At 40.4% G+C, this 26,168-nt stretch overlaps 1 protein-coding gene across 9 annotated transcripts in view; it reads left to right on the forward strand.

The window, feature by feature from the left end:
• PHACTR1 (phosphatase and actin regulator 1) overlaps positions 1–26,168 on the forward strand; it is a 690,544-nt gene that overhangs the window by 655,047 nt on the left and 9,329 nt on the right. For all 9 annotated transcript variants that reach the window (XM_043963320.1, XM_043963327.1, XM_043963352.1 and 6 more), the window contains 3 exons: positions 7,229–7,284; positions 15,642–15,703; positions 21,272–21,412. In XM_043963320.1, coding sequence (XP_043819255.1) covers positions 7,229–7,284; positions 15,642–15,703; positions 21,272–21,412 — 259 coding nt within the window. The remainder of the gene's footprint in view (positions 1–7,228; positions 7,285–15,641; positions 15,704–21,271; positions 21,413–26,168) is intronic.

Raw genomic sequence — 26,168 nt, forward strand, 5'->3', positions numbered from 1 at the left:
AGAAGTTCACTTCCATCTAGAGCAGAAGTTCTTAAATTGTAGTCTATATATCATCAGAATATAGATTTCAGGGGGTTCATGAAGTTGGATGGAGAAATATACATTTTTATTTTCACTAACCCTTAACTGAAATTTAACATTTCCTCCCATTATAACTTTTTGTTTGTTTGTTTGTTTTGGGTTTTTGTTTTTGTAGGGCAATGGGGGTTAAGTGACTTGCCCAGGGTCACACAGCTAGTAAGTGTCAAGTGTCTGAGGCCGGATTTGAACTCAGGTACTCCTGAATCCAGGGCCGGTGCCTATCCACTGCGCCACCTAGCCGCCCCCCATTATAACTTTAAAAAAATATTCTGAAAAGGATTCCATAGGCTTCATCTGACTGTCCAAGGGATCCGGGTCACAAAAATAGCTCAAGAATCCCTGATCTAGAGGAAAGACTTCATGGAGGAAACAGCAATTGAGCTGAAACTTGAAAGATAGGTAGGGGGGCAGCTAGGTGGCGCAGTGGATAAACTGGTCCTGGATTCAGGAGGACCAGAGTTCAAATCCGGCCTCAGACACTTGACACTTACTAGCTGTGTGACCCTGGTCAAGTCACTTAACCCTCATTGCCCTGCCCAAAATAATAATAATAATAATAATAATATATAATTAATAAGTAGTCTTGACACCTCAAATTTAGGGCAGCTAGGTGGTGCAGTGGATAAAGCACTGGCCCTGGATTCAGGAGAACCTGAGTTCAAATCCGGCCACAGACACTTGACACTTACTAGCTGTGTGACCCTGGGCAAGTCACTTAACCCCAATTGCCTCACCAAACAAACAAACAAACAAACAACAAAGATAGGTAGGATTTTAACACGTAGAGATGGGAGAGGAGGAAGGGAGTGGTGAAGGGCATTTTAGATAGTGATAGATTGGAGTCTAAATGTGACTACTTTGATAGTTAAAGTTGTGGACTTGGTTGCTTTTCAGTAGGAAATATGGAGCCATTTATGTTATTAAAATGATGTAGTCTAAGCTATGTAATTGAAAATTTAATTTGGCAGCAGAGTGCAGGATGAATTATGAGGGAGAGAGGTGACCAAGAGACAAGGTAGGAGGCTATTGCAGTAGTCCAGGTAAGGGATAGTGAGGACCAGAATGAGTATGGTAGCAATGAAAAAAGGTAAGGAGGGAAGAAATGTGCGAGATCTCAAGGAGAAGGATGTGCCAGATCCTGACACATTAGCTGTATAGGTTGAAGGAAAGGGAGGAGTCTAATGTATCTCTAAGGTTTACAAGCCATGGAAACAGAATTGTGGCACCTTTATCAGAAACTGGGAAGCCAGGAAGAGTAGCGGGTCTCTGAGGAAAGAAAAGTTCCATTTTAGGTCTCTTATACTTGATCTAGAGGGTTGGAATAGAGGGTTAGAAACAACTAAAGCAAAAAGTTTATTGGGAATAAAGGTTGGTACTCATAACCAAAATGCATGGAAGGAGCTGGGTGGGTGTGTATGTGTATCAATGTGAAAAGAGATGAAACAGATGGTATGCTTAGTTTAGAGAGAAAAAGCAGAAGGTCTTAGAGCTGGAGTCAGAAGAAAATCAACCAGCTGCTTACCCTCCCTGAGGGGGCTTAGCCTGATGGCCCCCAGACTCCTTTTCAAAAGTCCAGAGTAGATCTGCTCAGTCTGAATATGTGTCTTGTCTGAGGGGCTAACAATAGATGAAAGCAGGGGATCAGGGGGACAGTTTGAAATGAAAGAAAAGAAAGAATATTTTACAGAAGCCTTACTAAAAATGAATGAAAGGCTGGCCCTTCTACTAGACATAGTTCACAGTGCCTCTGGCCATGGAAACTATAAGCTTTCTCAAAGGGTCCCAAGTTAACCATCACTATTAGATATTCAGAACCAAGTTTTCTCTTCACACTTAGCACTATATGTTTATTTTCAAAGAATTACTAGATCTAAATGCTCAGAGGCCATCTATTCTGACCTATGCCCAAACCAGAATCCTTGCTGCAACAAATCCAAGGAAGTGTCCTCTGGCCTCTTTTTGAAGATTGCTATTGAAGGGGCAGCTAGATAGCTCAGTGGATAGAGCGCTGGCCCTGGAGTCAGGAAGACCTGAGTTTAAATCTGGCCTCAGACACTTACTAGTGGTGTGACCCTGGGCAAGTCACTTAATTAACCCTGTCTGCCTCAGTTTTGTCATCTATAAAATGAGCTAGAGAAGGAAAATGACAAACCACTCCAGTGTCTTTGCCATGGAAATGCCATAGGAAATATGGTCCACTGGGTCAAGAAGAATCAGACACAACTGAACAATAACATTGAGGTGAACCCAGCACTCCTTGCGGCTCTCCATTCTACTTTCATTCATCTCTAATTATTAGGAAGGTTTTGCTGAAATTTGCCTCTCTAGCACTTCCACCATTGCTCCCAGTTCTGCCTCTGGGGTCTTGTGTCCCTGCACCTTCATGGAGGTCTTAGGCTTTGCCTGAAGGTAGTTATGGGTAATGGCTGAATATGGTTGTCTAATAGGAAATCACACCCCTTCTACTACCAGTGAAGTGAGTGGTTTGGGGCAGCTTCATTCACTCTTGGGCAGCCTCTTTGGAATTCTGTGCCCCGTGGCATCAGTATGTAAGGTGCTATATACATCACTCTGCTGCTCATGTGCAGAAAATTAACCCAGTTCTACTTTTCTTCTTCCTTGCACATCCTGATGCTGCAGCAGAGAACCCAACTTTAAATTCAGAGCAGCAAAAACAGAAACAGTTGTTAAGTGTCAGTGAAAGCTGTGACCTTGCTGTTGTCAAACAAGCAGAAACATCATTAGCATGTACAATCAGACTAATCCTACATGGTGTTCAGTGCTCCTACCAGGGAGGCTATAAGGATTTTGTCACTTCTAGGGCATCAGTATAATCTGCAGAGATAACGCCCTCAGGCTCCAAAGGGTCTATCTATATCTGAGTCATTCTGCCACCTTATTGGCTATGTTTGGGATTCTGGCAATAAGCAATCTGGTATTCCCAACTGAGGATTGTCTCCCCATTTCTATCTTGGTCCTTTTATGCCAAAGAAGAGATATCCAGACTTTGGCATGCCCAGTTCATTTTTCATGATGGAAAGCTAAAGGACGGGGAGGGTACCGTTTAATGATACCCTATTGTCAACCTCCTCTGCCTGGCTTTTAAATCCCTCTACATTCCAGTTCCAATCTGCCCTTTAAGCCTTATTTCATCCTCCTCGCCTCCTTGTACTCAAAGTGACTATTTGGCATTTCCCAAACATGTCCTATGGCCACAACCATACCTAGCATGAGAAGGATAAGACTGTCCAGGGAGCCAATATCCAGGGTAGTCCCCTCCCTCCCCACTGCAATTGCCATCCCAGCACTCTGCCCATATTACTGTACAATCTCCTTCATGTAACCACACCCAGCATCCCCTTGTGCTAGTACTTCCTTTCTGGTGCTCACCTTCCTCCCATCTCCTATGGCAGCAAGCTCCAGATGCTAGAGGGGAACACATCCTCTCCTTTCAAAGCTATCCACTGTCCTTTGAACCAACAAAATCTACTATCCCCCTTCCCAATTAAACACTAAATTGGAAATCCTAAAAATTAAAGGTGAGATCAATAAAATTGAGTGTAAAACACTTCAATTAGTAAAATAAAATTAGGAGTTGTGTTTTATGAAAAAAAACCTATTGGTTAATTTGATTAAAAAAGAGATAGAAGAAAACCAAATTGCCAGTATTAAACATGAAAAGGGTAAATATACCCCACAATTGGTTTTTATCCCGGATGAAAGAATTACTCATTAGAGTTCTGTACCTTACCAACTAAGCACCTTTGCTGGCACTATTCCTTGGGCCAGGAACACCCTCCTCCACCATCCCTGACTCTGCCTCCACAATCTCTGCTTGTTGAAACCCTAGCCATTCTTTGAAACTGAGCTCAACTGTCTTCCTCCACCCCCACCCCCACATCCTTCCCTGCTTCCTCCCTTTGGATACAACCCTTCCACAGAGCTCACATAGCACTTGGTATCTCTCTTGTTGACTTATTTAACATGTTCCATTTTGTGCTGTAATTGTTTCTGCAACAATGTCTAATTTGATCCCAACACCTAGAGCAGTACTTTGTCCATAGTAGGTGCTTAATTATATGTTGGCAGAGTTTCATTCACTCAATCACTAGTACAGCCCAAACCATCTGAACTGAGAGTAAACAAGCCAGGTTCATATTTTAAATTCCATTTGAAAAAGAAAAGCCACTTATGGTAAATGACACTGAGTAGCATTTAAAGCAGGAAACAAGTGATTTTCCAGATTGATTTTAATGTGAATCGTTTAGCATTGGTTTATACTGAGCAGGCACCATCTGATTTATGGAAATCATTTTCCCATTATTAATGGTATTAATCAGACATGCTTGTGTAATCAACAGAACTATTACTCTGAGACAATGTGGTGGGTGAGGGGGGATTCCTCACTTCTGGACATCATGAAGAAACAAGCAGAGAATAGGACCATAAAATATGTTTTCCTTGAAACCACTTTGCTTGAGACATGAAATTTCTTAATGGAGGCAGCTCCAACTAGCTTTGTAAATTGTTAAATTTGCATTGTGAACATATACACCTACAAATCAGAGCTTGGTTTATTGTTTTGATTGTCTAGGCTTAAGAAAGTGAAGGAGAAAATATTAATAATGCCGATTAAAATTTAAAATGTCCTATTATCATGTATTTTTTGAAAGCTGGTTGTCAAACAATTTACTCACAGACCCCTACTTGTACCCCGTCACTTATGGAGATAAGTGATTTTAAGCCCCTCCTATCCCCATCCCTAGCAAAATGAGCCCTAAGAGAAAGTAATAAAAAGACCATCACAGAAAGGAGATGTGGTAGTGGAATCACTAGTGTAATATATTTGACACAAGCCAAAAATTAATTTCTCCCCTTACCCTTCTCTACACACCACCCAAAGCCATGGATGATTTGCTTGAAGAATCTGCAAAGAGCAGGGGTTGGTTTAATAGAGGTAGGATCCCAGCAGCCCTCTCTTCATACAGCCTAGATCTGGAATCTCTGCCCATTATCTACAGCCATCCTAGGAAGATCTGTATTAATGGTATATTATACTGCATATATACTATATACTATTATATATAATATGCATATGTGCACGTACATGCGTATATATCAAATGAAGTAATACATTGAAGCATTCTGCAAACTTTAAAATTCTATATACATATGAACTGTTATTTTCATGGTTTAAAAGGAAGCAAAAATATTCAAGGTTGGGCTCGGGGAGTGGGGACCAGGATAGAAACCAGAAAAGAGAATAGACTATATACTTTCCAAGAATCCCAAACAAAAAGGTCAAGAAATATGGGTCCTAATCCCAATTTTTCTACTACCTTGCCTTGATTTCATTATAGAATTGATCATAATAACGTTTTAGTGATAGGAGGGCCTCTGTCTCTTCCATCTTCCCATTTTACAGATGAGGAAAACAAAAACCCAGCAAAGTCGAGTGTTTTAAGAATTTGCAGGTGCCACCACCTTTATAATCAGGAGGTGGGTTTTTTTTTGTTATGTCTAATCTAAAATGCTTTCTCTTGAGTTTACCCTCCTTGCTTTTTTTCCTCAGCATCAGTGAATATGATGATCTTGGCTTGACATCACTAAAACTGAGAAGCATTGATTAGTTACCCAGGGAAGGAAAAATAGATGTAGCTGAAGATCCTTTAGGAGGTTAAAGATCTGTGACTTCATCAGTGTGGTTGTATATATCTTCCACCAGAACAGATAGCATCCCCTCCTGGCCTTAGTTGACAGTCTCTATGGGTTAAAGGAGTATTAAAGTCAATATATCCCCTGCTGCCAACACCCTGACTACAAATCTCTCTGAACACACGTAGTCTCCAAATGACAAGATTTGGTCAATCTCTGTGCCCAGATTTGTGGTCTTTCCTGTTTGGTAACCACCTGTCCACGCTGCCTTGTCCCCTAGGATAGCCTCCAGGTACTTATGCTGAGCCATCAGATAGCAATAATGATAGAGATTTTTAGAACTCCTTAGGCCTTGAAGTTTCTCACTAGAAACCCTTTCCAAAACCCCAATCTCACAATCTTGCCAACAGTAGAAGCTGGCAACTGGTAGGCGTAATAGCATTTGTGTGTTGAGAACTCCATTAATTACAACACATCACTAACTCCCAATGGAAGAGTCTGGGAAGTTTGGCATTCCTTCCAGAACTTTCTCCTTACAAACACTTCATCACAGAGGGCAGTGGAGAATTCTTGATAATTACAGACTTGTTTCATAATCACTAAAAGCTTCAGAAAAATACAGGCCTCTCTTGTTCATGCTCACTTGCACTATGTTAAGTGTTATCATTCCTGGACCTTTTTATAAGAATGAAAGTATGTGTTTACCTCCTTAGGTACCATTCATATTTCCCATTCCAGTTGCTGATACTCATGTTCTTAGGGGTAGATTTTTCTTCCTACTCTTCTCCCTACTAGGTTGAGTTCATACCATCCTATGTCCCTTAGTGATGTTTTATTTGCTAAAGCAAAAAAAAAAAAAATAGTAATAATAATAATAAAGTATGTGCCTGGCCCAAGAGTGTCATTTCTAATCCGGTTCATTTTGTCATTTCACAGTCTAATAAAGCACCTAGGGTGACGGGGTGGAGACTAGAAGAAGGAGGCCTATTGTGCTAAGTATTTAAGTAGTTGAGACCTGCCCTGTTAAGTCTCCATTGACTGGGGACTTCTTTAGGTTTCAACAGGATTGAGCAAACTGGTCATAGGGTTCAAAACTGGCTACATCATCGAAAGGGAGAAAAGAAGTCACTTAGCAAGTCAGCAGTGAGAGGAAGCAAATTCTGTGAAGACCTGTGTCCAGTCTAAGTTTCACTCAACTTGCCTAGAAGGCAGAGGGGGTGGGGGCAGGGAGCAGGGAGGGAGGGGCCAATGCAAGGAGGAAGGAGGAGGGTCGGCTTCATCATGACACAACACACTGTGCCTTTCCTGGGGTTGGAAATAGAGGAACTGAGAAGAAAAGTGTTCTCGGGGACATTCAGCCCTTCAGAACACATGATGGACCGAGCTCACCCTCCAAGCCCCCTGTTTCATGTGTCTAGAAGGATCACTGAAGAATAGTGATTTGAGAAGGATGTGATATGGTCCAAAAACTTTTCCTGGATTTTTTCCGCAGGCGACTGAGCCAGAGGCCGACTGCTGAGGAGTTGGAGCAAAGGAACATTCTGAAACGTAAGTGACTTCTAAGAATCTCTGGTCTTTGGGGATTGTTGTAGCCACCTTTAGCACACACACACACATACATATATAAACATACATATACATACATACACACACATATTTCTGGGTACAGCTCTGACTAGGGCCAGTAGTGAGAGAATTCTCAACATTAAGGGAAACTCTACTAACATGAGCACACCAAACACAAATTCCCAATAAACAACAGCAGTTGTCTTCATTTCAACATTTACAAAATACGAACATTACCTTATCATAGCCATTTTAATTATTGCCTTATGGCTAGAAATACCATGTAAAATAGAGGAGGAAAATCAATCAGCGAAAGAATTTTGTTTTTTACAGGGCCACTTTGAAAAAAATCAGTAATAGACAAAAAAGAAATAGAGAACAAATATGGATTGCTGAGATAAGGAAACCACCAGCAGAACAGCTGAGAAAGAGTAAACTTGATTCAAGCTCTGATCCAAATAAAGTTTCTCATCCTTTTGATCACTAAAGTTGGAGCCTAAGAAAGTATTAGCAAATGTGTTCCAAAAGTACCTACTTTCAATTTCTTAAAATTCCCACAACTTGGTTATGGTATGCCTGCTTGATGCTCTACCCCAGGAACAGCCTTAATTTCTCTGTAATAGTGAGTTTTTAAATAAAATAAATAAGCACTTTGGTTCAAGCAAAGAAATATGTGAAGATTTATTGAGAACAGTCACTTCATATTAAAATATTTTTAAAAGACATTCTACTAAACATAAAGGAAGCAGTTGCTACATGAAACCCAATAGCCTTTAACACATAGGAAGCATTTAGAAAATCAAAATCTCTCTCTGCCTACACCCTTCTCCAACACCAACTACTGCCAATTCATGATAGCTATCTCAATGCATGTGACTCTATGTGATTATATTTGTGAAAGATCTCTCATTCTCTCTATATATGTATGTAAATGCATGCATGTTTCAATATACACATATACATATATATGTATATATTGAGATTGTGGTTTGTGTAGATACATACATACATATATACACATGCAGAATATAGTATGTGTGGACATACAGCATATGTATACATGCGATAGTGATTGGGACTGTGCACATCCACATATACGTGTGTATATGTACACACATGTATACACATATACTTATAATTGTATATATGCATGTGTGTATATACAAATATATAATGTACACATGATACTTATACATATATATACATATATGTGTGTATATATATATATGCATTTATGTGAATTTGTGATTCCATCTATATAAGGAACTCTAGGAATGGAAACTTCCTTTATGAATGCAAATCAATAATTCATCTGTTATTTATATTCTTAGAGAGTTTCCGTGGGTACTGAGAGATGAAATGACTTGTCTGTGATACCACAATTAGTAACTGGTCTCAGAGGCTAGACAGGAACCCAGGTCAGTCTTCCTGATTCCAAGGCTCATTATCTATCCACTGTGCCTTGATAATTCTCATATAAATATGAGACAAGTTGCCCCAGGGAGGGGAAAATACATACACACACATACACGTATGTATATGTACATAACTATATGTATATATGTATAGGTATTGTGTGTCTATTATGTATTTATGACTGATTGGTAAAGAACTACCTCATGGGTCAGAAAGTAGAGTAAAAGAAGGTAAACTTTTGGTAGTTTTGCTATTACTGATCTTTCTCACACATTCTCATTTTTCTCTACAAATGTATTTGTGTAGAGAGAGAGAACATGTGACCTCTAAATTTAATAACTGGGAATTCCCCCTGTCGTTAATGTTGCAATTTCTTTGATTTTACTTTTGCTGTCAAACTTTTTATTGGTCTAATGAAATAACTTGGTCACTTCTGAATTCCTTGGGGTAGATGAGCTTGGGAAGATGAGGGGTCAGTCTGGTACAAAGATTTTCAGGCTAACTCTACTCCAAAACATCATCCTTATGTTTTCTATCTTCACCTACCTTGCATGTGGTTCTTCCTCACCACCCCTTGTCTCCCTCTTGGTCCAAGGTTACTCTGAAGACTCATTGAGTACTTCCCACACCACAAGAGAGTTTCTTTTATTTTCCTGGTATGTGAGGGTCCCCTTAGAAAGTTTCTTTCTGGATGGGAAATTAGAAGGGAAGGGGTAGGGGGCAGCTAGGTGTCGCAATGGATAGAGCACCATCCCTGGAGTCAGGAGTACCTGAGTTCAAATCCGGCCTCGGACACTTAACACTTACTAGCTGTGTGACCCTGGGCAAGTCACTTAACCCCAATTGCCTCACTAAAAAAATAAAAAAAAAAATTTTTTTAAAAAGAAGGGAAGGCGTAAAAGCATTAACTCCCAAGAGAGAATTGTAATCTGTTCTAAGTGATTTTCATTGTTGGGGGAAAATTCCATCCAGATGATGTCAGACCCTTCAGCTCCCCTCTGATCTTCTCTGATCCATTATATACTTATCATTCTGTAAACTGGAGATAGGAAAAGGCAGAGAAATAATGAACCTACTCAAGGCCTCCCATTTATCTCAGAGATCAAACAGACACAAATATAAGCAAAGCCACTTTCATTCTCCCATTTTTCCCCCTCTAAAGGCCCTATTCACCTTATAGCACATACTTTGAAATTTCAGGGTTTGAGGTAAAACCATTCACCTGGGGTGTTTCTGAGGTGAGGCTTTCCCACTAGGGCCTAGCCAAGCATCATAGAGCCAGAGCTGGGAGAGAGCTCTGAGGCCTAACATGCAAGCCTCTCAATTTATAGATTAGGAACTCAAGGCCCAAGGATGTCAAGGGTTGTGCCAAAGTCATAGAAGTACTATTAGAGGCAGGATTTAACCCTAGGCCCCCTGTCCCTGGAGTCAGTTCACCATGCTGCCTCTGAGCAAACAGACAATCTGCATGGAAACACTCCCCCACAAGACAACAACTCCTGCAAGTTAAGATTGACCAAGCATGATTTCATTCGACACTCACTGTCCCGCTAGGTAAAGGAAGCATATGTTATCCTCATTTCACAGATGAAAAACACCCAGTCTGACAGATATGACTTGCCCAGAGTCACACATAACTATTAAATGTCTCTGGTAGAATTCAAATCCTGCTCTTCCTCACTTCACATCCAGAAGTCAAATCCAGGCATTTTCTTTCAGAAGCAGTGGCAAGGCTGTCTGGGAAAGGGGATGGAAATCCCATAGTCCCCCTGATTCCCAGCTGCATTGTAAGTCAGGTATATCTAGAAAGCAATTGAGGTTAAATGACTTGTCCATGATACCTTGATTAGTAACTGGTCTCAAACCCAGGACCGTCTTCCTGATTCCAAGGTTCGTTACCTCTCTGAGACACTTCTTGCCTAGACTAGCCTGGCTGGCTTGGCTTTGGGTGGCATCCATTCCTGAAGCAGGCAGAGACTAGTATAGATTAAGGAAATCTGGAGTTGAGGAAAAAAGAGAGCTGTTTTAATTTTTTTCCCCCTATTCCCTGCCCCATGGCTCATAATGTTCTTCCCCTCAAAAGTCCTGTTACCTCGAGCAATGCCTGACAAAATTCAAAAATGTTGTTCCTTTTACATTTTCTAAAATCCAGAGCTTTTCTAAAACTCACCCCAAACCATGAAGGACAAAATTCTGGCATAATTTTTAACTGATCATTTTTTTAAATATAGAGAATACTAGATAGATTTTGTTGTCGTTGCTTTTATATGTTTTAGATACTTTTAGACCATACAGCAAAGGAAAAATGGAATTGGAGGTTCGAACACTGACCCTGATATTATATTAATGTGTGGTCTTAGGGGCAGCTAGGTGGCACAAAGGATAGAGCATCAAGTCTGGAGTCAGGAAGACCTGAGTTCAAATTTGGCTTTAGACACTAGCTGTGTGATCCTGGGCAAATCACTTAACCCTGTTTGCCTCAGTTTCCTCATTGTAAAATGAGCTGAAGAAGGAAGTATTAAACCACTCCAGTATCTTTGCCAAGAAAACTCCAAAAGAGTCAGACACAACTGAAACAACTGAACAAGAACAATTTAGGAAACACCACTACATTTCTCTGTTTCTTCATCTGTAAAATGGTAGCAATAATACATGTACTAGGGTTGTTGTGAGGATCAAATGAGATAGTACACATACACAAAACACTTAATCAGCCTTAAAGCATACTATAAATGCTGGCTATCACTATTACAGTAAAAGAAAAGGAAAAAAAAGATCTGGCTTTAGAGCCAAGAGCTTCCAGAACTAGACTTGGAATTAGGAAGACCTAAATTTAAATCTTGCCTCAGTTGTATCCTGGCTGTGTAACCTTAGCCAAATCAATTAACCTCTCTGTGTCCCTCAGTTTTCTCATCTGTAAAATGAGAGAATTGGGTTATATTTCCTCTAAGGTCTCTTCCAGTCCTAAATCTATGAACTCTAGGCAAGCTACAACCTCTCTGTGCCTCAGTTTCCTTATTTAGAAAATGGGACTAACAATATCTGTTAGACCCAGCCTTCCAAGCACTGTTTTGAAGATCAAATGAGACAATGTGTGTGAAGCACTCAGCAAACCTTTGTTGTTGTTGTTCAGTCATTTCAGTCATGTCTGACTCTTCCTGACCCCATATGGGGTTTTCTTGGCAAAGATACTGGGGTGGTTCACCATTTCCTTCTTCAGCTCATTTTACAGATGAGGAAACAGTTGAGCAGGGTTAGGTGACTTGCCCAGGGTCACTCTCTAGTAATTATATGAGGTCAGATGTTCCTGACTCCAGGCCTGGCACTCTATCCACTGCACCACCTAGCTGCCTTAGCAAACCTTTAAGAGGTATATAAATAATGATTAGCCCCAACCTGCTCAGTGATAAGCCCCTTTCTCCTGCTTTCTGTCGAGCAGCCAGTTCAGCATCCTAGATAAATGAGCAAATAATGAACACTATTAACTCATGCTGACCATAGTAGTGAAGTCATTGACCCTCCCCATGACAACCCCTGTATTTATTACATTCCTCCTGTTTAGAAAGTGCTTTTATCTGGAGAGGTAGCTTTAGGCAATCTAGGTGAGGGCTTTTGACCTTTATTTTAGGGGCTATGTTAGTGGGATTCCCAAGCCCACAATGCTATTCTTGGAATGTATACCCTATGGCTTCTGGGTGCTGGTCAATGGCAATTAGAGGATGTTAACTTCTAGCCTAAGGTTTGTTCCATGTAGTCACTGACAAGGCTAGTTAGGCCTCAACAAAAATGCAAAGTTTGTTAAGGCAGTATGGTGAATTAAAAAGAATACTACTGGCCTGAACACTGGGAGACCTGGGTTCTGTCTACCTCTGCTCCCTTCAGCAAGTCATTTGACCTCTTTTTCACTTGTAAAATGAGAGGATTGGATAAGATTATCTTGAAGGTCTCCAGCATTCTAAGACTCTTTGAAATTTGACTTTGGCCACAACCTATGACCTTGATGCCCAAGGGTCCAGAGACCCAGTGCTCTTGAGTTTCTATCATATCTTTTAAGAAATTCTCCCTTCTCCCACTCCAAGCCCCCAACACCCCAGGGGACATGCCACCCATGCCTGACCTCTCCTAGCAGGTCATAGTGCTACAGATCTCCCTTTCCAGCCTCCTTCCTCATTCAAAATTTCTCTCTCCAGTGTCTCATTGTTCCTGGCCACTCCTGCCTTCTGAAGTGACCTTCATTTCTTTCTTTCCTTTTTTTTTAGTGAGGCAATTGGGGTTAAGTGACTTGCCCAAGGTCACACAGCTAGCAAGTGTCAAGTGTCTGAGGCCAGATTTGAACTCAGGTCCTCCTGAATCCAGGGCCGGTGCTTTATCCACTGTGCCACCTAGCTGCCCCGTGACCTTCATTTCTAACACAAAAATTCATACATGATAAGTTATATTAATTACTGGTAGTGGCTTAATGTATTTTCTTTCCAAGAGGCATATTACAGTTTGAAAGGTGACTCATAAAAATGATCTTTAAACACAACAGAAAATAAACCCAATATAATCCCTTAAAATGGTCATTTTCAACATTGTGTCAAGGCTAGTGAAAAAGAAGCAGCTTGGTGGTTATTAGGTTTGGTGGGAGTTGGGTTTGGGGTGGGGGGCGTTGAAGGAGATCTTTTGATGACATTCCTCAAATCACATCATGGAAGCAACCAACCTCTTACTCGGCTTTCATGTAAGACTGGCCTTGATGAAGGAATTGTCCCTTCCCTATGAGGTGAAACCAATCAATATAAATGTCAATGATAATTATGGCAGCTTGGCTCTATTCCTGGTTTTCCTCTCTCACTTTGTTAACTTGACAAAGCCAGTTTGACTACAGAAGAAGCACTGGATTAGGGTCAAAGGGCCTGGGTTCAAATCTTAGTTCTACCACTCACTGTGACAAGTATAGCCTTGAGCAAATCTCCCTGTGCAGCAGTTTTCTTATCTTTAAAATAAAGAGATTGCACTAGATAATAACCCCTGATATCTGATGCTCCTGCTCTAAAGATCTCTTGTTTCTGGGCCCCTAGTTCCCTTCCTGACATCAAATGTTTGTACTGAGAGTCGGTTCGGTAGCCAACTTAAATGTGACCTTTCATTGACTGCTTCTCTATAGGGTCTGAGTTGGAAGTTAACCCCCTGATTTTCAGGAGCCACAGTATGTCAATGGCCACTTACTTCCCTATATTTCCCTGTTCTGAGACAATCAGGAATGAGGAGAAGTACTAACTGATGTGGCCATTGGTAACTTGGAGCATTCACTAAATTTATGTATGTGTATAAATGTGTGTGTTATACATAAATATTCTCCATATTTGTTGTTGTTCATTCATTATTAGTTGTGTCCAACTCTTCCTGACCCCATTTGTGGTTTTCTTGGCACAGATACTGGAGTGGTTTGCCATTTCCTTCTCCAGTTTATTTAACAAATGAGGAAATTGAGGCAAACAGAATTAAGTGACTTGCCCAGGGTCACACAGCTAGTAAGTGCCTGAGACCAAATCTGAACTCAGGTCTTCTTGACTCAAGGCCTACACTGTGCTATCTAGCTTCCCTATTCTTCATATGCAAGTGAGAAAAGATAAGCATCTTTTGATCTCTCCTCTTCTCTTCTCTCTTCTCTTCTCTTCTCTTCTCTTCTCTTCTCTTCTCTTCTCTTCTCTTCTCTTCTCTTCTCTTCTCTTCTCTTCTCTTCTCTCTCTCTCTCTCTCTCTCTCTCTCTCTCTCTCTCTCTCTCCTCTCTCTCATACTGAAGCAGAATTTGAACCCAGGTCTTCTGACTTTAGAGCCAGTGCTCTTCTCATTGTTCTACACTGACTTCTAGGATGGGATGATTTTGTAAGGGCCTTCAGTAAACCAGAGAGAAGGCTTGCTGCCCTCCAAGCCTAGGCTTTCTTTCCTCAATCATCTTGCATATGGTTCTTTTTTTTTAATTTTTGGGTTATTTTGCAGGGCAATGAGGGTTAAGTGACTTGCCCAGGGTCACACAGACATATGGGTCTTTAAAAAAATGAATATGTCATTCTTCTGCCTCACTGAACCTACAATAATTCAGGAATTAATTTCCTGAGCTCCTGGGGCACTTCCTATGAGACTGAAGACAGCTACATGCTACTGCATACATCCATGTAACAAACAGCCCAGTCCCAGAAACATTACATTGGTTATGTTGATGACTAAGATTTTATTCAAGGAATTTCTTCAGGTAGAAGTTTCTGGAATTTCTCCTGTCTGACCTCCACTGGGGTCTTAGTGGCAGTTTTAACTTTTTTGCTTTTGTTTGGGGTTATTGTTTTGGTTTGGTTTGGTTTGGTTTTTTGTAGCAACCTTTGTGTAACCTCAACTGCTCCCATGCTGAATTAGGGAAAAGACTCACATCATAATGAGCCCTGGTCTTGTCTCTGTGAGGCAGCAGAACCTATAAGCTGGAGCTAACTCTGGATGGGTTGGGTTGGCTGGGCAATTAGGCAAAGCCAGCAGTTACATTGGAAGAAGAAAACTGCCTCCTGTTTCTTCCCCAAAGCCTGCTCAAAAGTCTTCTATGTGTTTCTTGTAACATCACAATTCTAACATGTTTACTCATTGCATGGGTACTGCTAACTGAGAGAAATAAAGAAACCACAATTAGAAGTTCAACAAGTACTGTTTAGACCACACTGAATGAGCACGGGCAATTTGGAAAGAAATCCTAGCATATATGATGAAAGAAAGACGAACGGCCAGAAGAGATTAGAGACAGGGACCATCTTCTTCTCAGAAGAACTTTTTTATGGACTGTGAAGTACCCTGTAAGAGTAGTAAATAAATAAATAAGTGAAGAAAAACTTTGATGATGAATCTTTATTTCAGCCACTTACAAAAATCAAAAGAATCTTGTATATCTCTTCCAGCCCGGAATGAACAAGAAGAACAAGAAGAAAAACGAGAGATCAAGAGGAGGCTAACTCGAAAGGTAAGAGGGGACCAATAAATGATCCTGGAGGATTTAATTAGTGATGCAAGGTCACCCCCTTTCATCCTTTTGTGTGGCCTTGGCATTGCTCCAGTGGTAAATCGATTGTCACCTACAATGCAACTTCAATGACATTAAGTAGGGGATCCCTTATTTCTGCTAGACCCTGCTCCCACCTTTTTGGGTTAGTGATTCTGAGTCTCCCTCAGGCTATGATACTTCCTGTCTTTTATTTTTAATTAAAGTGATTTTTTTTTTAATTTTGAAACTTTCCATACACTCTTCTGATCCCTTAATCCAATACAGTAGGGATCTCTCAAAACCACCAATCTAGATAGGAAATTGAATTCTCCAGTAATCAGGGAGATCCAGTAATTATTCTTATGATATGATGTTTCTTATCCTAATAAATGCAAACTTATGTTGCCATCCAGACTGACTTACTCAAAGAGTACAATATTGAGATCATTTGGTCAAAGGAAGGAGTTTCAAAGGCCCCAATTTAAGTCAACTGATCAGAAAATACCTGAAGTGTTTTTTTGTTTATTTGTTGTTGGTTTTGTTTGTTTATTTGTTGTTGGTTTTTTTGTGGGGCAATGAGGGTTAAATGACTTGCCCAGGATCACACAGCTAGTAAGTGTCAAGTGTCTGAAGCTGGATTTGAACTAAGGTCCTCCTGAATCCAGGGCTGGTGCTTTATCCACTATGTCACCTAGCTACCCCAATACCTGAAGTTTTTAAAGGACCCTAGTCAAAAGTTTGGCAGCTGAAGTATTGCAATGCATGTAAAAAATATAAGCGCTAATTATAACACCTCTAAAATGATCAAAGTGACCTCTTTTACAATAAGACCCTTCATTTGAGTTATTCAGGTTAGTTCTTTGCTGATATTGACAAGACTGTTGAATCTATAAGGCTCTGAAGAAGATAGAAAACCACATTCATAGAGGATAGAGTGCCAGACTTGGAACCAAGAAGACCTGAGTTCAAATCTTTCCTCAGCCACTTAACTAAGACCCCAAGCAAGTCACTCAACCTCTGTCATCCTCAATTTCCTCATCTGTAAAGTGAGGATAATAATAGCACCTGCCTTATGGGCCTGTTATAAGGATAAAATGAGATATACCATTTAAAGTTTTTTATAAACCTTGAAGGGCTATATAAATGGCAGCTATTTTATTTATTATTACTATTATTATTAAACAACATCCTTAGCCTTTTACGGTCAGCATTTTCAGAGAACCAATGCCCCAAATCTTGGCAACAGCAGATCCATTAAAATTAATAAATATTTATTAGTGGATCTTTAATCTTTAATTATAAAAATAAGGTAATTTAGAGATCCTGTGAAAATCATCCTTACTAAAAATCATGATTTGTGTTTACAAATCTTACCTTCTTAAGTGCTTTTCCAAACATTTGGTACCAAGCCATCTATCACCATGGCTTAACAGAGAAGGAAGATGCCTTCCCCAAAAGAGCAAGTGCCTTGGTCAGTATCACACATTTGGAAAGACTTTCAGACAGGGCCTTTAAATTCTCCCCCATTGTTTTGGAGATCAACTACTGCCAGATTCTCAAGTGAAAACTTTGGAAACATTTACCATCCTCACATAGTAGAAGCTGCAATTTCCTGCCCCATGAGTCTATAGAACACTATTTAGCTGTCTTGTCAAAAGCTCAGTCCTTGTTAGAGAGGCAGCATGGTATATAGTGGAAAGAAAAACAAGCATAGATTCAGGGGACCTGGGTTTAAATCACCCAGCTCAGTTCTTATGCCATGACCTTGGGTGGTAGGCTGATTGGTGGGTCTCATTCATAATAAGAAGAGTCTACGTCCAATGAAACACAAGGGACTTTGGGCAAGTCACTTAACCTTTTGGATACTCAGATTCCTAATCATTAAAATGGGAATGAAAATATTTCTGCTTCTTACCTCATAAAAGTTGTTGGGAGGGAAGTATTTTACAAAAAAAATTAAAGTGCTAACCAAGTATAAATAACCCAGGAAGGGGCTTGAACATATTCCCCTGGGTTCTCTATTCTACCCCTTCCCTGGCCTTTGTAGCAAGTAAAACAAAATAACTTGGCTTATGTCTCTAAAAGGGACTGAAAAGGGGTAGCTAGGTTGTGCAGTGAATAAAGCACCAGCCTTGGATTCAAGAGGACCTGAGTTCAAATCTGACCTCAGACACTTAACACTAGCTGTGTGACCCTGGGCAAGTCACTTAACCCTCATTGCCCCTCAAAAATAAAATAATAAAAGGGACTGAAAACAAATAGTTGCTCCCCTAAGATGCCCCCCAAAAAATTTAGGCATTCAAAAGAAGTTTTAAAATTTAAAAGTCACAATTGATTGGACCCACCAATTCCTTAGAATTTCAAGTTTGTTTGAAAAAGTGAGGTAAGCCTTCGCTCTTACCCTTAGACACAACTTTTGAGAGTCTCAGCGTAAATAACCTAAGTGATAACTTGCCATTTTCAGGGCCAATGGTTATGAATTTTTCATGGTGGTCTGGGCAAATCTAAAAGGAAACAACCTTAAAAAGCAATAGAGTGGGGGCAGCTAGTGCAGTGGATAGAGCACCAAGCCTGGAGTCAGGAGGACCTGAATTAAAATCTGACCTCAGACACTTAACACTTACTAGCTGTGTGACCCTAGGCAAGTCACTTAACCCTCACTGAACAACCAAAAAACCAAAAACCAAAACAAACAAAAAGCAATAGAGTGGGGGCAGCTAGGTGGTGCAGTGGATAGAGCACTGAGCCCTGGAGTCAGGAGGACCTGAGTTCAAATCCAACCTCAGACACTTAACACTTACTAGCTGTGTGACCCTGGGCAAGTCACTTAACCCCAATTGCCTCACCAAAAAAAAAAAAAATCAATAGAGTTGTCATGTTTTCAGGTGCCTAAAGAAAGATTTAACCCCCCCCCCCGCTCAACTTCCCAAAGGATATCACTTCCTGCATCATCATTTCCTTTTTAGCCATCCTCAATTGGTTATCAGTCTAGTGACTGGGAAATAAATAGTGGGCTCCCGAGTGAAGGGACAGCTTTGTACAGTGTGGTATGAGAGAGGAAAGAATGAGAAGGCAGCTTCCCTGAATATAGTGTGGTCACATATCTCCATTCACAGCCCCAGGCTGCCAACAGGCTAAGATGAGGTGAGGAAGTTGATGAGCAGGGTAGGGAATATACATTGCTTCCTGTCCCATAATTCTATTTTTTTTTTTTGAGCCCTTATCACAGACCAGCCAGATGCTGGTCCTTGCTGCTGCTTATTAGACAGACACCTTCCCCCTGGCCCTCTGCTTTCCTCACCTAAATTACCCCCACTTAATTTTAACAAACTCTGTAAGGCAGGAAAGCAAATGATAGCACCTTGGTGGGTTTTTTGGTATCAGCGGCAGCTGCCCCTGTTATAATCTTCATACTGAGTAAGGTAGATTTTTAGTTTGGTTATGTCTAGAAAGCAAAGCTAGAGAGAACAACGGTCCTTCCTTTCCTCCTTTTTCCTTGTCTTGGTTTGGGCTTTTAGACACTAGCAGAGCTTTGGTCTCATTGAATTTCCTGGCTTTGATGTGTGTGAGATTATACATTTTTATTGTAAAGGCCCGCAAGTTGAAGGAAACTGCTACCTCCTCCCACCCAATGGCCCACTTCAAACAACCCACTGCCCCCCACAGACCTGAGCTTGGAGGCAAATCTGATTTCTTTAGGTGACACAGAAAGTAACCATGCATACATCTTCCCTCCCATATGTCCTCTTCCCGCCCCACCCCCCAATACCAAGTGTGTAGCCAAATGCAGACAAATGGTTGTGCTTCCCCCAGCCCTCATTCAGGACAGCAGAAAGATTCAGTCCTAATAACAATGTCTCTTTGTATCCATTTATTACATGGGCTCCACATAAGCAAGAGACTTTGCTCAGGTTTTTGCTTGACCCTTATAAGGGCAGAGATCAATTCCACTGCCCATCATCAGCTTTTAAACTGAGTGTGCTGTTCATGCCCAAAAACCTGCAACAAACAGCTCAGTAAAATGCAGCATTCTGGATTGCATGGCGATTGGACTTTGAAAGCCTGATGGAGTCCATAAATATCAAGAAATCGACCCTTACTTTCAGCCCTCCTGGTGATAGGGAGCTTACAAGAGCAAGACTCTTTGTTTAGCCATTCTAAAAGCAGTGAACCTTAATGAATGTTTTGCTTTACTGTCATAATTATAATAGGAAATTATTAGAATTAGGCGCACTTCCCCTTATAGCCTTTACTGCAACACGGCAGGCCACATCAAGTCATGCTGCCCGATTCAACACTATATCTCAGGGTGATCAAATGAGATCAGACCTGATCTGAAGCTTCTCTAGAAAGATCAGTTTCAGTCTGATTGGGTGATCTCTAGGACCCTCTAGGTACCAGCAGTTCTTAACCTTTTTATGTGTCATAGGAGGAAGAGAGGGAAGGAAGAAGCATCTATAGAACACCTACTATGTGTCAGTCACTGTGCTAAGCACTTTACAAATATGATCTGACCTGATCCTCTCAATAACCCTGGGAAGTAGGTGCTGTTATCATCCCCATTTTAGTTAAGATTGAGGAAATGGGAGAGAGAGGTTAAGTGACTTGGCCAGGGTAACACAGCTAGTAAGTATCTGAGGCCATATTTGAATTCAGGTTTTCCTGACTCCAAGCTCAGTGCTCTATCCACTGTGCCACCCTAGCCACCTCTCATGGACCCCTTTGGCAGTGTGGTGAAGTCTATGTACTCCCTTTTCAGAATAACATTACAAAATACATAAAATGAAATATATATAAGAATACAAAAGAAGCCAATTATATTGAAATTTGGTTACCAATTTTTTTTAAGAAAACAACCAGATTCTTAGACCCCAGGTTAAGAGCCTCTGCTATTTCTATATATATTCTCCTGGTATTCTAGGTCAGTTTTAGACTCCACAGAACTCCTAGACCTGCCCAGGTCCTCCCATGGGCTAAGGAGCATTACACAAGCCTGTTAGCCCATTTGGCTTCCAGACAATGCCCCTTGCTTCCCCCACGTCCTCCAACTGGCAGTAGGGAACAAACATTCCAGCTCTGGCCAAGAACCACATGATACCAGAACGCTGTCGAACAAGAACAGTCTGGAATGTGTTTGTTTTGTCTTGCATGCTATTAGAACAAGTCTTCTGACTGCAGCTGTGCCCATGTCCATAGCAGTAGAACCTGAAAAGATAGCCTTAAGAAGGGAAAATGGCACTCGTGGTGGCATAACGTAAAGAGCTCTAGATTATAAAGACTCTGGTCCTAACTAATTATGACCTTAGATAAGTCAGCATGGAAGAGGCATGGTATTAGGAAGGAGCACTGACTCCAGGTTCAAATTCTACCACTGATGATTACTCCCCTATGTAACTTCCAAGTCCCTTCACTTCCCTGGTTCTCTGGCTCCTCATCTATAAAATGGGAAGATTAAACCAAAGGGCCTCTGATGTACCTTCCCGCTCTTAAAAGCACTGGATACTGTGACGATGCATTAGTTACCATCTGTCTCCCTCTCCCTTACAGCTCAGTCAGAGGCCTACAGTTGAAGAGCTCCGTGAAAGGAAGATTCTCATTCGCTTCAGTGACTATGTGGAAGTGGCCGATGCTCAGGATTATGACAGGAGAGCAGACAAGCCCTGGACTCGACTCACCGCTGCAGACAAAGTAAGTGGAGCCTTAAGGAAGGGGGGAGGGAAAGAAAAGAGCTGGATACCAGAGTCTAGCTCCTGCCCTGGGGATGATGAATTTGTCATTGTATTTCACACTTGGTATGAGGAAGCTCTCTAATGAGACCAGGCCCCAAAGTATTAGTCACAATCTCAGCTGGCAATCAAATGCCCAACGCTGGTAGGGAGGGCCAACAGCTGGGAAAATAACAGAGCAATTTCCATCACACCTTCTAGCAGGAGCTCCAAATAGCTTATGATCATCCCCAGAGTTAATTCTCACCACTCTAGGAAAGTCACAGACAAAGGATGGATACAATCACACCCACTTTACAGAGAGGAATAAAAGGAGGCAAGAGGAGTTTGATTCCGCAGAAAAGCAGAGGGAGATGCTAAGGGTCACAGACCACTGCCTCCTCTTTCTTCTTGGATTTATTTAATGTTGAATCCTACATACACTTATTCTACACATCCTTATTTTTGTGGATGTTGTCTCCTCCAAATAAAATGTCAACTCTTTGAGATTAGAGATTGTTTTCTTGTCCTTGCCTCATCACCTAGCTTGTTACCTGCCACATAGCAAGGAAGGGAGCAGGGTTTTATGACTGAAGTTGGACTGATGTACTCAGTTCAGTGTCAGTCAGCAAAGGTTTCTGAAATTGATTCCTTTTTGCACTATACCTAGCTGGGTGAAAAGATGCAAAAATACCATCCAAGTCCTCAGGGAGTTTATAATCTAAGGGAAAGGTATGATATTTATTCAAATAATTATAAGATCATAGATTTAGAGCTAGAGAGAGAACCTCAAAGGGCATAGAATCCATTCTCCTCAGTTTCCCCCCAGAGGTCGTGACATTGCCCAACGTTCACATAGGTCATAAGTATCTATAGGTCTTTGGTACCATTGTTGCTGTTGTTGTTGTTTGTCCTTCATTCTCAAAGAGGACCATGACATCAGGGTGATGTCATAACTTGCAGTGAATTTGATTTAAGTGAGGGGGGCCTGTGCAAGGTCACCAACCTCACACTCTCCTCCAGAGTTATCTGGTTCCAGTGGCAAGATATACATCAAGACCACTGGAGATGGCCCTGGATGTTTGAGGCAATTGGGTTAAGTGACTTGCACAGGGTCACACAGCTAGTAAGTGTTAAGTGTCTGAGGCCAGATTTGAACTCAGGTACTCCTGACTCCAGGGTCAGTGCTCTATGCACTGCGCCACCTAGCTGCCCCATGACTTAGCTATTCTTATCAATTCAATGACAATTCAGAAGGAATTGCAATGAAAAATGCTATCCACTCCTAGAAAAAGAACTGGTCAAGTCTGAGTACAGATTGAAGCATGATTTTTAAGCTTTGTTTTTCTTGATGATGTTGTTGTTTTGTTGTTTTTGTTTGTTTTTTGCAACATGTCCATTATGGAAATGTTTTCCATAATTTCACATGTGCAATTGTGACCTTTTTATTTTTATTTTTTTGGCCTTCTCAGTGAGTCAGAAGAAAAAGTGAAGGAAAGAATTCAGAACTCAATTTTTTAAAAATTAAAAATAAATGATAGGGGGGCAGTTAGGTGGCACAGTGGATAAAGCACCGGCTCTGGATTTAGGAGGACCTGAGTTCAAATTCGACCTCAGACACTTGACACTTAATAGCTGTGTGACTCTGGGCAAGTCACTTAACCCCAATTGCCTCACCAGAAAAACAAACAAATAAATAAATAATTGGCTTTTTAAAATAGTACTTTGATAACAATATGAAGTATGAATTAGATAGGAGATACTAGAGGCTGGGAGACCAGTTCAGAAGTCTAGGTAATTAGTGAAAGTTTGAACTAATTTGGTGGGAATGAGAATTGCAAAGGAGCATGGACTTTTCTGCCTCTTTTTGTATCTCCAGCACTTAGCCCAGTTGCTGACACATAATTTGTTGTGATTGTTCAGTTGTTTCAGTTGTATTTGACTCTTTTTGATCCCACTTGAGATTTTCTTGGCAAAGATACTGGAGTGATTTGCCATTTTCTTCACTAGCTCATTTTACAGATGAGGAAACTGAGGCAAACAGGGTTAAGTGACTTGCCTGGGGTCACACAGCTATTAAGTGTCTGAAGACAGATTTGAACTCAGAAAGATGAGTCTTCCTGACTCCAGGCCCAGTACTCTATCCACCTAGCTTCCCTATAGTATTAATAACAACAACAATAATAAAAATAATATGTGCCCTGGCACATAACAGGTGTTTAATAAATGTTTATTCACTGACTGAGGTATCATGAAGGTCTTAAAGCTAAGGCCAGATGACTACTCATCAGTTGTAATATCGTGGGAATTCCTTTGCTGGTGTGTGTGAATTAAACTGGCAAGCCCCTGAAGTCCCCCTTCCAACTACCGGATACTTTCATTTATATGTGAGTTAGAATCAAAAGGATAATACAGCAAGTGATTGGATACAAAAAGTGAGGGAGTTGGGAGGATCAGAGATAAAAGGAAAGTTTTGAGCTTATGTGACTGAGAAAAAATGGTTCCCGAAACATACAGATATAATATAAATAATATAAAATATAATGTGATATAAATATTATAATATTAAAATATTGATACCAGAAATATACAGCTATAATATAAATAATATAAAATATAATATTATGTAAATGTAATAATATATAATGATATTAAAATATTGGTTCCATAAATAACAGAAATAGGAAAAAGTTAGGAAGGGATCAGCTGGTATTGGGAAAAGAGAATGAATCCAAATTTCAATTTGATGTTTCATGCTCCAGGCTATGACACTTGTGATGTTTGAAGGCAATATTTATCACTTTGGGAACTTGAGAGATAACTGATGGGCTACCTTCCTTTGCAGTTAAGGAAATGACAGCCAGGTCATAATAGATATGTAAGAAAACATATAACAGCACACATAGCAGAAATGCATACATAATTGCAGTTAAACTTCACTTTGGGACTAAGAAAGAGAGAAAAAAATCTGTTATACTTGGCACAAAAAATTAATATTATGAACCTGAGTGCCCTTTTTAACAGCTGATAATGACCAACATATATTTTAAGGTTTTTATATACATTATATCAATTGATAAATTAAACACTCATGTATATATACAGGAAGTCCTGAAAGTCTCAGTGTGTTTTTCAACTTTAAGACTTTTTGATACACCCCGCATAACACTAAGCTGGATGTACAAAAGTTGATCTTTAATTAAAGGATATGCTTGCTAGGAGTTTAAACTTTCCAAAAGAGACTTCATCCTAGTTCATCACAACCAGTCACCAATACACTAGGACCACTCCTCACACTCCACTCTTCTCTCTTCTAGCCAGCTTTCTGAATAGTGTCATAATTACTTAATTAAAAACATATAATTATAATCATAAAAACACATAATTACTCAGAGCACTTTTAACCCAGTCAGCTTGAGGCAGCGAATATCTTGGCCATATCCTTAACCCAATCCCCGACTTTTAAAGGATAAAGCAAGTTAGAGTGATTTCCCCAGAAAGCATACATTATAGAGTTGGTGCCAATCTCAATCTGTGCCCAACTTCAAGTGATCAATCAGTATTAGTTCCTTCAGAGTAGGGATTATTTTATTCTTTGTATTTGTAGCTCTAGCACCTAATACAATATGCGACCTTCTAAATAACCCGAATTATAAAGAACTGACAACAAATTCAATAGTTTTACAAGCCTACCAGTTACTTAATGCCTCACATACATCTATCCTCTTCCCATTCCTCAGAAGCATCAGTGTGACATTATCTTTGCAACACTTGTCTATCTGTGGTAGGGTTACTCTGGTTCTTTTCCTCATAGAGGCAACTATATAGCTTAATGAATGGATAGAGCATTGGACCTGGAGTCAGGAAAACTTGAACTCAAATCCAGCCTCAGGCACTTGCTAGCTGTGTAACCTTGGGTATGTTGCTTAACCTCTGTCCATCATAATTTCCTCGACTGTGAAGTGGAGATAATAGTAACACCAGCCTCCCAGGGTTGTTATGAAGATCAGATGAAATGACATTTATAAAGCACTTGCCACAGTGCCTAATACATGGTAGGAGCTCAGCAAGTGTTTATTTCCTCGTACTCCTACCTTCTCTCTTAGTACCTACTTTCTCCATTAAATTGAAGACAAGAGGAATAAGTACTTAAAGAACAGACAACTGTTACTATCCCAGGTACTACATAAGAAGGAGTGCAAGGATTGGGCTCCAGGAAGTGCTACACTTCTCACATTTCATTCAACAAATAGATATAGAGATAGATGATATAGATATAGATATTAATATGAATAGGGATGTGGATGTGCATGTGGATGTGGATAAAGAGATAGAGATAGTAGGGGCAGCTAGGTGGCGCAGTGGATAAAGCACCAGGCCTACATTCAGGAGGACCTGAGCTCAAATCCGGCATCAGACACTTGACACTTTCTAGCTGTGTGATCCTGGGTAAGTCACTTAACCTTCAATGCCTCGAAAAAAAAGAGAGAGATACACACATATATACATACATACATACACACATATATATGTAGGTATGTATATATGTATATATGTATAAAGAGGATACTCATAATGCATTATGTCCTGTGCTAGGGAAAGGACTATAGGAGATGCACTTATAAAAATGACAATATCTAAAACCTTGTTTTTATCTAGATCATCTATGGCCTTGCTAAAGGAAGAACTACTTCCATATTTCCACTTAGCACTATAGGGATGAAAGATTTAAGTAAACT

The sequence above is a fragment of the Dromiciops gliroides genome, chromosome 1 (genome assembly GCF_019393635.1).
Source record: "Dromiciops gliroides isolate mDroGli1 chromosome 1, mDroGli1.pri, whole genome shotgun sequence".
In the NCBI taxonomy this organism is placed as follows: Eukaryota; Metazoa; Chordata; class Mammalia; order Microbiotheria; family Microbiotheriidae; genus Dromiciops; species Dromiciops gliroides.